Source organism: Pteronotus mesoamericanus, unplaced genomic scaffold (genome assembly GCF_021234165.1).
Source record: "Pteronotus mesoamericanus isolate MK-2021 breed Mesoamerican mustached bat unplaced genomic scaffold, CSHL_Meso_final contig_180, whole genome shotgun sequence".
Taxonomy (NCBI): Eukaryota; Metazoa; Chordata; class Mammalia; order Chiroptera; family Mormoopidae; genus Pteronotus; species Pteronotus mesoamericanus.
Window position 1 is genome coordinate 9428662 of NW_026555076.1, and position 12577 is coordinate 9441238.

Consider the following 12577-nt stretch of genomic DNA (forward strand, 5'->3'; position numbering starts at 1 on the left):
AAATTATAGGCTTAAGGAGATAGTAAATGATTTGCAATAACCTACGTGGAGAAAGAGAGAGCCTAACTAAGAAAACACAGAGTAACCATCTTCTCCTAGACAGAGTTAGAGAGTGGAGTAATAAGGATACAGGCCTAGGAATGCTAAGGATTGCTGGCAACATCTGGAGGGTAGGAAGAGGAAAGAAATCATTCTTCCATGAAGCCTTCCAAGGTACCATAGCCTTGACAACACTTTTATTTCAGACTTCTAGCCTCCATAAGTCTGAGTTAAGAAATTCCTGTTGTGTAAAGACACTGAGTTTGAAGTACTTCATTATGGCAGCAGCCCTAGGAAACTAATACAGGCACTTTCTCTCATTTTGTTGCTGCTCTGTCTGAAGGAACCAGCTACCATGTTGTTAGCTGCCCTAAGTAAAAGCTGATGATGATTCTAGGCAATAGCCAGCAAGGACCCAACAGCTAGCTATGTGAGGGAGCAAGTTCTCCAATTTAGCCTTGAATTGACTACAGCCCTGGCCAACACTTTGATTGATGCTTTATGAGAGATTCTGAGCCAGAGGCATCCAGCAAAGCTGCACCTGGATTTGTGACCCACAGAAACTGCCAGATATTAATGTTTCTTTGTTTTAAGTTGCTAAGTCTTGGGGTAATTTGTTTCTCAAGCAATAGATAACTAATTTAATGCCTTACATGAGAAACTAGAACTATTGGTGGCCTGATGTAAGAGTGCAGTGTCTCTCTCCAGCTTAAGGAGAGAGACTAATGCTAGAACTCTGACAACAAAGCTGTTCTCATTCCCAGGGTAGGTGATGGAACACATGTGACTACATGTTCAAACACTTAAAAAAATAAAACCAACAACAGTGAACCAAAAATAAAACATTTGTATTATGTTTCCTAATCAAAGTACTGTTTTCTGGTCATGAGGATGTTAAGAAAACCAACCAATTAGCACAGTACTTGAATAACAATAAACCATTTATTTAAGACAAAGGAAAACAATGGCAAGCATCCTGAGCCCTGATTAACTTATTTTTAGATTCCTTCTTAGGTGGTCTCAAGGTATAAAGGCTCTGTTCCATTCATTTATTCATTTGATAAATAATAATTAAACAATTGCTATATGCCAGGCACACTGGACATACACCAAACAAAAGAGCAAATTTCCTGCCTCATGGACTTTACATCACAGTATAGAAGACAAACAATAAACAAATATTTACTTATTTATCTATCTATGTATTTATGTGGGGGTGCCAATAGCATCAGTGAGAAATGATTGCTATGAAAAGATGTAAAGTAGGATAAACGGAAAATGAGTAACAAAGGCTATTAGGTGAGATAAGGTGGTCAAAGTAAGCCACTCTGAACAATGACTTAAATGAAATAAGGAGAGGGGGGTAAATCACATGACTACCTAGGGAAATAGCTTTTCAAGGAGAAAAGCTAAAATATGGGGCAGGAGAATTCATGAGTTGCTTGAGGGACTACAAAGTGGCCAAAGTAGTGGTGAGTTAGAAAAATAGTAAAGGGATAAGAAGTTATAAAGGAAATAAAGAGAAATAGTATTTATTGGCCATTATAGGATGTAATGAAAACTTTGAATTTTATTCTAAATTTGGTAGAAAGATATTGTGAGGTTTTAAAACAGAAAATCATGTGGTCAAACTTACACTCCCAGTGACTGTGTAAAGCAAGAAACTGGGTGTCAAGGCTGAGCAGGAGCAGGAGTAAGGGAGTTAAGAGGCTGTTGCAGTTTGTCCAGGTGACAGAATGACCATTTGGACTCAGAGATAGTAAGAAATTGTTGAATTCTGGGATACCTTTAAGGCTGAGCTGGCAGAATCTGCTGATGAATTGATTGTGGTAGGAAGTTTGGAGCCTGAGCAATTGGATTTGCAAGTAATGCCCTTACCAGAGATGGTAACACTCAGGAAAATAGGGAGTGGAAACTAGAAATCAAAACCTCATTCTTAGACATGCTCCATTAGGAAGGGCTTTTAGAAATCTATTGGAGTCGGGGGCTGTTGAATAGGCGATTGCTTACATGAAACTGGAGTTCGTTAAAGAGGTTGTAGTTTGAAATACAAATTTTGGAAGTTGAGGAAACTGGAAACTAATTCCTGCAATAAAATGCCCAGATAAGTTGATTACTCCAATTGATGTCTAAAGAGGGAAAACTGTAGACTAACTGAGGTGCCTTGACAACTCATAAGCAGGAGGCTAAATTGTAAAGAGCAGAAGCTCAAGAGGAAAAAAAACAATTTAGGAAGCTACTTTGCTATTATAAATGTCATTGTGAACTCTATTCCATGGTAAAAAAAATAGTTGAAAATGATTACTTGACTACTGAAGCTAATGTCCCTGGAATTACAGCAATTCAGAAAATGAAAGATATGGCAAATTACATTTTTTTCAAAAGGGAGCAGGAAGTTGATTTACAAACAATTGACAAATGAGCTTGAGTGTAGGCAAAATTCCAAAGAATATTAATATACTAGAAAAGTTTTAGATGCGGGATGTGAGAAGAAAAGAAGAGTGAAGTGGGTAGCAAGGCTGGGGCCTGAACAATGGAAAGAATGTCACTGAGCGAATGGGGAAGACAGAGGGTGTAACACATTTGCGGAAATGACATGTTGTGTTTGAGATGATCATTAGATATGGAATGGAAATAACCAATAGGCAATTGGACATATAAGTTTGGATTTTGGGAGGGAGGTTCAGACTGAAAATAAAAATCTGTATATGATATTTAAAACCATGAGGTTGAATGAGTTTCAAGAAAGAAGTGTAACAAGGTCTTAGTCCTGGAGGAAGACAGTATTAAGAATTCAAGAACAAGGGTCGCAACTGTAATATAAAACTAGCCTGTGAATACAAAGTCAGAGAGTAGCAGGAAATCAGGAATATGTTGTACCCAGTAAGAAAAAGAAGGTTAATGAAGAGGGAGGGAAAATCAACTCTACAAAATGCTATTGATAAGACATATAAGATAAGAATTCACCATTAGATTTAGCAATGTAGAGGCTATAAATGTCTTTGAAAAGAGCAGTACATTATAAAGCCAAAGTTTGAAGTGTGCTTAAGAAATAATAGATTTGTTAGAGAAACTTTCCTGCAAAGTCTTGTAGCAGCAGCTGGTAGAGAAAGTGAGGTCAAGATAATTTTGGGGTCTCCTTGGTATTTTGTTTATTTGTTTGTTTGTTTTAAGATGATGGAAAAAACAAAAGGAAATTTTGACCACACAGGAAAGGGAGAGAAGAGTTCCTGGAGCAAATTCCTTAGGTAGGTGACAGAAGGTAGGACCTAGTATGCAAGGGGAGGGACTAGCTTTCAATCACGGTGCCTGGGCAAGAGGTAGAAAAGCCATGAGTGAGGATGCAGCTGCTGGTAAGTAGAGGTTGTGGAGGATTTCTTCCAAATGCTTCAATTATCAGTGAAAGACGGAAGTGAGCTCTTCAGCGGAGTTGGGGATGAAATGATATTAGGAGAGCTGAGAAGAGGAACAATGTGAAATGCAGATCTAGGAGAGTGGGAGAGTTAAATGTGATGCATAGTAGGAGGGTGGGGGTGCCTAAAGAGTATGCTGGAATTTGTGATCATGAATTTGAATTTAGATCAGTCAGAGTGTTTGTATATTTTTCTCCAAACAAATTCAACTGCATGGTATAGAAAAAGAGAAGGTGAAGATTTGCATTTTATCAGTATTTTGGTAAAAAGCAAGTGTCACAGAGTGGTGAACTAAAAAAAGAAGCAAGACAGGAGTATGCAAGGCAGTTGTTATGGTGATAGACTATTGTGTTTATTTAAGCTGAATACAGCTATGCCAAACAGGTACTGATTAATGAATGGATCAATGTCAACTAAGATCTAAGTACATTTTATAGGCCTCCATCTCTCCCTACACCTTGAAAAGTATACAATAAAAATTATATTAGACAAACAAATTATAGAGTCATGGTTATAAAAATTAAGACAAACAAATATTTTATGAAGTATATTCCTATTCTGGAATTGATTCCATGAGTACAGCATAGAAGCTGAAAAAAATATATCAGAAAACCATTTAATATTTTAAATATAAATGTATCAGGAAATAAATTTAAGGGTGAGGGTTGGATCATGATAAAAACCACATCTTAAGTGTGTGCTTCATTGTGTACCTTATGAAAAGGTTTTATAGCAACTAATTTTAGATACTTACAGGTACTGTCATAAAGTCCAGAATTATAGAAATTAGGGCAAAATACACTCATGAAGGCAGTACTTTTCTTCTTTACCCAAAGAAATTCTTGTATTTCATCTTACATACATTGCTGTATTTGCTTGTTGTTGTTACTATTTTTTACTCTTTATTTAATAAATCTTTTTTGAACATGGCATAAGTAATATACTTTTCTATGAATTGTGGAAGCTATAAATGAATCAGTCATGGTCCCTACCCCTACAGGACTTATGGGTCAGTGTTAAAATCAGATCTACTCACACATAATCAAAAAAGTGAGTAAAGAGGATAGGTACAGAGAGGTTAAAAAATGGTAAGAAGCCATCTGAAAACAATATGGCAGTTTCTTTAAAACCAAATATGTACTTGCCATACAACCATTAATGTACTCAAGGCCATTAATCTCAGAGAAATGAACATTTATATTTCCCAGAAACCTACACACCAATGTTATAATAGCTTTTTTTTTCCATAATAGCCACAAACTATAAACAACTTGAATGCCCTTCAGTTGGTGAATGCATAAACAAACTGTGGTATATCCATAGCATGCAATACTACACAACAATAAAAAACAATAAACTATTAACACACACACCTTGGATTGATCTTAAGGGAATTATGCTGAGTGAAAAAAAAATAATCTGCCAAGGTTATATACTCTATGATTATCTTTATATGCCATTCTTGAATTGATAAGATGATAAGGTATAGAACAGATTAGTGGTACTCAGGGACTAGAGACTGAGGATGGAGGTAGGGAGGAAGCTAGGTAGCTGTAGGTAACATAAGGAACTGTTGCAATCAAACTATTGTGTACCTTGACTGTGATGGTGGTCACACAAATCCACATATGTGATAAAATTACATGAAACAAAATACACAGCCACAGACATATTTGCACGTTTTTTAAGCTGATGAGATCTGAATAAGATTGATGCATTGTCTCAATATCAACTTCCTAGTTGTGACATTTTATTATTGCTAAGCAAGATGTTACCATTCGGGGAAATAGGTTAAAGGAGACACAGGATCTCTATGTATTATGATTTATAACTGTACATCAGCCTATCATTATTTGAAAATAAAAAGTTTTTTTAATGGTAAGGCATTTCAGAAAAGATGTTATGTCCACTTGAGGGAGTCAAGGAAGGCTTCATGGAGGAGGCATCATTTGAACTGGAACAACAGACCTTGATGCAATTACTCTATGGTTAATAAGTTTTTAAAAGTTGAAATGAAAAATTACAATAATAGAGAAAAACTTAACAATATGTTTTGGAATTATCCGTGTGTGTGTGTGTGTGTGTGTGTGTATGTGTGTATTTTTTGTAGAATCAGAATTAAACAAGAAAACAGCCCATTCTCTTGTTCTAATTATGTCTTCATTTCAAAAATATTTATTCAACCTATTATAATCAAGTACCAATTATTCAAAACAAATCTGTAGTTTGATTACAACAACAATTACAATAACACAATTTCTTGAGCACCTACTATGTTTCAAGAACAATCATTTGATGTAAAATATTGAGCGTTTAAATAAGTAGTTTGTCACACAGTGTAAAGTCTGACATTACTCCTTAAAATCAATGTGTAAAAAATAATAAAGCTATGCTTCCTAAATAATACAAAAATAAAAGAGCAGTTCAATAACATTTATTGAAAAACTGTTAGATACAGAGGACTTTACTAGGTCCTTTGGGAGGAAAGAGAAAAGAGAAATCACCAACCCTTTTGTACAATTGGGAAATATTATTTTGATCATGGCAACTTTCTCCAATGAACTGGTTAAAACATACATTTCCAATAATGTTTAAACCCTTTCCGTGTTACCTTTCAAAAGAAGTTGTCCTTTTAAAAATATACAATATTACCCATTTACTCTGTGCACATTGTTTAAATTATTGCTTATACGCTCACAGTAACTCAACTTCTATTTCTCATATCCTTTGAAAATATGAAAAAATATTTCTCTAAAGAATATGGTGCTGTCGTGAAATTAAACTAAAATTGGTCAATTTAAATCTCTTCAAGTTAGTCTGCAGAGGAAATGCTTCATGTCACGTGTTAATTTTATTTTCGTTTAACTCACCTCCAGAAATCTGGAAAATATTAACCATGATTCCAGCATACATGGATGTATTTATAAATGCCTTTTCATGAGCTGTATTCTTTGGTTTTGCGAGACCCTAATTCAGAATTTCCGCTACAGTTTTCTTGAGTACTTGAAGGCACGGACGGACATCACGCTTCCCTAAATCTTGCCGCAGCCTGCGGGTGCCACCTAGAGGCCCCACTGCAGAATATACTGAAATATGGGACATCGCTTTTTAATGAACACTGAGAGTATTTTAGTTTAAAATGTACTTAAATCTTGGTTTAAAATGTATCACTTCCCTCAATTTTGTTATTTCTTAACATATGTTATTAAATGGAAGAAAATAGCATCTGCAAAATATTTAACATTGTCGATTCATGTCAGTTTTCATATCTTACTTTAGCCAAGTGCCTAAATTTTATCAGCTCACAATGCCAATGTTATTTGGGCCAATTAAGGTCAAATGCTCTTGATAATGTTAGTTTCAGGGTGGTTGTGTTACCACACAGGACGAGTAAGTAGCTGTGTGCAACGAGGGGGCGTAAGGAAAGAGTCAGTGAACTCTCACCATTAACGTGATGCATGTCATGGCACCAGCCCTAACTTCTTCATAAGGGCCTAGACCTCTTAAATGTGTCTCTAACGGTTCAGTAGTAATTTACCAAGATTGAAATTATGATAATTAGGTTTTTATTCTTCCACTTTGTATCCAAGCAGTTAGTAATGCAGTGCCATTCTAGATGCAGGGAGTCAGCTTCCAGAATATCTTCCCTCTCATATCCTCCCATCCAAACCCAGATAAACCCACAGTGCAAGCATGGGATGGAAACACATAAGTGGGGAAGGAAGTCCGCAATTATTTCAAAGTGCTGGAAATGGGGCTACAGAAATAAATGTGGGGAAGAGCTCTAGCTTCATTTCCATGACCATGACTACATACTAACATCTGGATTTTATTCGCATGCAAGGCTTTGCAGTGTGGGAAGGCTTCAAATACAAATATAAATACACAAGCACTTGGTGATAATCCCATTTCATTGACTAGTTTGAACTAATTCTCTCTTCATTCCCTCCCATTCAACCACACAAAAATCTTACCGTATACATTATGCTAGTTGTTCTTAAATAAATTTTCATTTTAGCCTCAGATTTTTAAAGAACTTGCAATGAATTAATTAATTAGTTACATTAACTAACAAATTAATTACAAATTAATTAGTGACATTTCCCCATCTTTTTCTACTTCATGAACTATCATGTTATAATGTCAAGCAAATGAAAGATTTATTATTTTTTATTATATATTAACATCCTCATCAGTGCAATGTTAAATAAATATTACTTGCTTTATATAGAGTTTGTGTAATTATTATTGGTTATAAGAAAACAGAATCTTCCCCACATTTATTTCTGTGATTGTTTGCCTGGAAATGGGGAAAAAAGTGACATCTTATTTCTGTTTGTATTTCCTTAACTTAGTCCTCATTCTTTGTTCATCATGAAGTGTTTGGTATTCTGTCTCTGCTTGACCTTTCATAATGAATATCATCATTTTCCTTATTCTATTCGGAAAAAAAAACGATATTTTTCTGTACATAAAAATGTAATAGTGTTTTTATTGTATTTTCTTTTATTCTTTGTCCTGCACCTTTATAGGGGAATTTTACTAAGACAGAAGCTGGGGAAATGAAGAAAGAAATCACTTCAAATTATATATATGCATGAGAAGCTTATGTCAATGAGGCATAAGTGACAGAAAACTTCTAGAAAATAAATGAATGCAAGTTGAGACAATCCATCTGGAAAAAGCAGGATGCTTACATGTGGAGCAGAGCTAGGAAGGAAATAATGCATCAAGCAGAGTTTCATTTTTATGTCAGATCGTGGTGACCTGCAAAGCTGCTTCTGCAATTCTGCGTCTCTAAAAATGACCTATAAACAAAAAGACTTTCTCCTCCACTAGGTTTTTTGTCTTATACCCCAGTTTGGGAAGTGATCCAGTCCCGGAAGGCTGTCACTCTAGTGTAAACACCAGGCTTATTAGGCTGCCCGCATTCGTCTCCCCAGCTCACTATGCCGGCAAGGTACCAGATATCTCTGGCATCTGGACTAACCAGTGGTCCTCCAGAGTCACCCTAAAGGAGAAGGAAGAGATTAATAATTAGTAGTTTATTCATTAGCGATATCTGCTATTTTTCTTTTAACTTGAGTTTAATAAAAGGCAGGGTTTTCATAAGCCTTCACTGTGTTCAAATGCACAAGCAATGTCCCCGTAGGTTATAATTCACATAAAGGAGGAGCTTCACCGCCTGGAGAATTTCCGTAGTCTCATGGTTTAATACACTGACATTAAAGGCTCAATCTCTTCGGAGAACAGTATTTTTAACCTATCTGGTACATCTGACAAAGAAATTACCTATACCGGCTGCCTCTGTATCGATGTCACATAACTCCCAAAAGAAGAGCGATGAGTCTATTACTGATAATGAGCACGAACATTACTGCCAAATGCCTGGGCTTAAATCTCAAGTCTGGCCCTTCCCAACTGGCTAAGATCTTTAATTTACTTATTTGAAATGCTCCTAATAATGCCTACTTCTGATGATTGTTCTGAAGATTATATAAAAGAGAGTATAAAGTGCTTAGCATAGACCTTGGAACAAAGCAGAACTTAAAAAATTCATATACAAAGCCATAAACTCCAACTGTTTATATCTTGTGAACTCCAGAGGGCCATTTCCTTACGGAGGTCATAAAGGTAAGGTACTGGCTGATCATTGCTCGGATTCCCGGGATCTCAAGTTACTGACCACCCATTTAGGATTCAGCATTCTATGAAGCTCTTAATTAATTAATATATTATTTCACTAATACCTATAGTCTGGCAACAAAACATGAGGTTGGGTTTCATTTTGTCCACTTTAGCAGTTAAGGAAACTGAAACTCAAAGAAATTAAGTAATTTAACTAATGTCACATGCTAGCGTGGCAGAACTTGAATTTGAATCTAGAAGCCCATATTTTCCCCCTCAGCATTATACAAACTTCCTTGTGAATTTTCTTTTGTCCATGTAAAAATATTAACTAATACTCATAATAGCTAAATTTTCAACAATGTGTTTGTAATTTTAAATCAATTACCAGTAAGTGTTTACTGATGTCTTCATATGTGGTCGGAGGAGATATAAAAAGATTGGACACACGTGGGCCTTGCCCTCAAGGGGCTTACAATCTATTTATAGAAATAAGATGTACCATATGATGCTATTTGAAAATAAATCATTTTGAGGATTGAAACCAAACCAAGGTAGAGCAGATTAGCATAAAGAAATAGTACATGCCAGAGACGACAAAGTTTAAATCTGTTCAAGAGACAGGAATGAAGAAGTCTGAGAATAAAGTAATCAAAGAAAAAGCACGGCAATGTATCCAACAGCATTACCAGAGGAAAAATAAGGTGATGTCCACCAAGTATTAAATAGAGAAAGATATAGTCTGTTCTGCCAACATTAGTGATAGAAGTGATGGTTTACATGTTTCATGTTTCATCTCATTCAGGGAAGCCAGAATAATAAAAGAGAATTATAATCTTCAGATGAAAAGGAAAAGGCAATCAACTCAGCTTTTCAGAGGCAGAAGCTTTAGAGGTTCTATTTCAACAAAATGTTTAAGAAGTGCCAGTGCCTAGGACTACCCCCCACCCACCTAAACATGCATACACACACAGGCTCGCACCAGATTTGCTGAGTTCTTAGATGTTGGCAGGTTGCACTTCCTCCTCTGCTCAAAGCTAGGCTCTCTTGTGCATTGTTTCAGCCCCAGCAAGCCGGTGTTTCCATTCATTGTTTCTGTGCATTTTTAACACCCTAAAATCAGCCACCAACCGCCTGGGCATTCTGCCTGCCTACATTGTCCAAGTTATTTTCCAAGGTACAATTATTTTCTGTTTACAAAGTTGCATAGCTTTTTGCAGGGTCTGTTGATCTCTTTCTAATACTATTTTACTATAAATCCTATTATTTTTAGTGAGTTATTTAGTGAGAAATGGAACAGGAACTTTAGGAACTTTATTCAGGAATGCACAAAACAGAAACTTTTAACATCAGAAGAAGCCAAACCAGGAAGCAACTTTAGTGATCATGATAAGAAGGAATGAAGGAATACATTGAAGTGTTAACAAAAAGAATGCAGACAAAAGAGATAAATCTGGAAGATATGATAAAGAGGGAAAATATCCTAGGACTTGATTGTGAAGGAGCTAGAACAGTCCTCAGCAATAATGAAACCTAATAATATGTACGAGAAACTTGAAAATGGAAACTCTAGATAACATTTCATGATGCCTGTTGAGTTTATGATGGCACAAATACAAGTGTGAGTCTTACATTAACAACTGGAAACATATAAGTGAAAATGGTTTGGGAGTCAATGGAAATGTGAGACTAAATTTGGGCAAGAGATTAATTCTGAACATGTAGATTTGGAAGTCATTAAAGTGATGCTGTGTTAAAAAAAAAACCCCCACAAAAACAAAAAACGATGACTTCTTTGAGTGAATACAGAGAGATCAGAGAAAAATTTCTCCTGGGACCTAAGTCTTAAGAGGTAGCCAGGCTTAGAGAGAGGATGAGAAAGAAGAAACCAGAACTGAGTGCTGTGGTGGGGGATAGGGTAAGGGTGAGCATATTTCAGAATCAATGAACCCAATGAAGGATCATATTCTAATAGCCAAATGTCACTGAGATGGGAAAGAGTAGGAGACTCAAGTAAAAATTTTTGCATCTGAGGTTATTGATTTTTGAGATATTAAAATACAGAGATCAGGTCAAGTACCAAAATTGTGAATGCTGGTCATAAAAGAAGAAAAAACTGGTGCTAAATCCCTCCAAAGATAGAAAAGAAGAGCATTATAATCGCAGGTATGAACTTGGTTCCTCATCTGCAATTTCCCAAATCTGTAAAGAACATTCACCTTTAACACCATCATCAAAATGGCATTGGAGAATAGAGGATATATTTTCAGATGAAATTATATGACATCTGTGATTTATTTCAAAATAGATCTGAAGTTTTGTCATGGAGAGGAAGTCTGAGGGGCTTGTATTAGTATATACAGGGATGAAATAAGACTGGCCATGAGTGGAAAATTGTTGAAGCTAGGTCATGAGTACATGGGAGTTCATTATAGTGTTCTCTCTACTTTTTTATACATTTGAAGTTTCTGTAATAAAATTTTAAAAACAAAAGACTAAAGAAGCCTACAGCTGTTCCTCTGAAACATTCAAGAAGAAAGCTACTATAAATAGAGGCTGAGGTATCTGAATGACGGTCATAAATGATGATCACAAGTGTGAAAGCACAAGATGTTTTCAGTCGTTTTAGTAAAGTTGGAGGCAAGTAGGATGAAGAGGATTAAGATGAGAGAAGATCTGAAATAATGTTTAAACAATGATTGTAGATCTGTTTCTTTTGTCTATCAAAAAGTCAAATAAAATACAGTTGAGTCTCATTATTCACAGTAGTTATGTTCTATAAAGTTGCTGCATATACAGAATTACTAAAAAATGAATCATCATCGCTCCTAGGGGAAATATAGAGTTAGGTTTCCATGAGGCTTCAGTCAGATTTTCATCAATTGATCAGTACATAACCAAATATTATCTGTGTTTCTATTTGTTCACTTTATTTAACATACTAATTCATTAATTTTGAACCCACAGCCAACAGCACTATAACTTGTGCCTGAATGAGGTTTATCTAACATACATATTTTCTCCATAAGGCACATCACAGCCTTCTTGCATTTTGCTTTATAACTATACACTTGGGGACTATTTTAAATAGCATAATCAACCAACAAAAAGCACAAAAATATGGAAAATTTAGCACTAAATAGACCACAAAAATGAGATAGGTTTATGGTATTAAAGTTTAACAATAAACATCACCTTTTTTGGCCTGAGGTGGGAGCATGTTCATTGGGTAACTCAAATTTTTTGCCAGTCTGCTCATGTTCAGGAATAATCATGAAAGTGCCTTGAGTATTGACTTTGGGTTTTCAAACAAATCTTAGCAAGTACATGAATTTACACGCATAGAGTCTGCAAATAATGAGGATCAAGTATATTTTCCAATGGATCATTTATTAAGTTTGTTTTATTTTAGCAGGTTTATTTACAGAATCAACCTGTATTTTCTGTAGAACTTTGTAATGGAATCTATCTACATTGTTTCATGTCTTGCTTCAGGA

At 35.5% G+C, this 12577-nt stretch overlaps 1 protein-coding gene across 1 annotated transcript in view; it reads right to left on the reverse strand.

Annotated features, from left to right (window-relative positions):
* Positions 1-8301: 8301 nt before the first annotated feature.
* Positions 8302-12577, reverse strand: part of LOC129065518 (transmembrane protease serine 11E-like) — a 119117-nt gene continuing 114841 nt past the window's right edge. Inside the window, exon 12 of the mRNA XM_054566749.1 lies at positions 8302-8463. Coding sequence (XP_054422724.1) covers positions 8302-8463 — 162 coding nt within the window. The remainder of the gene's footprint in view (positions 8464-12577) is intronic.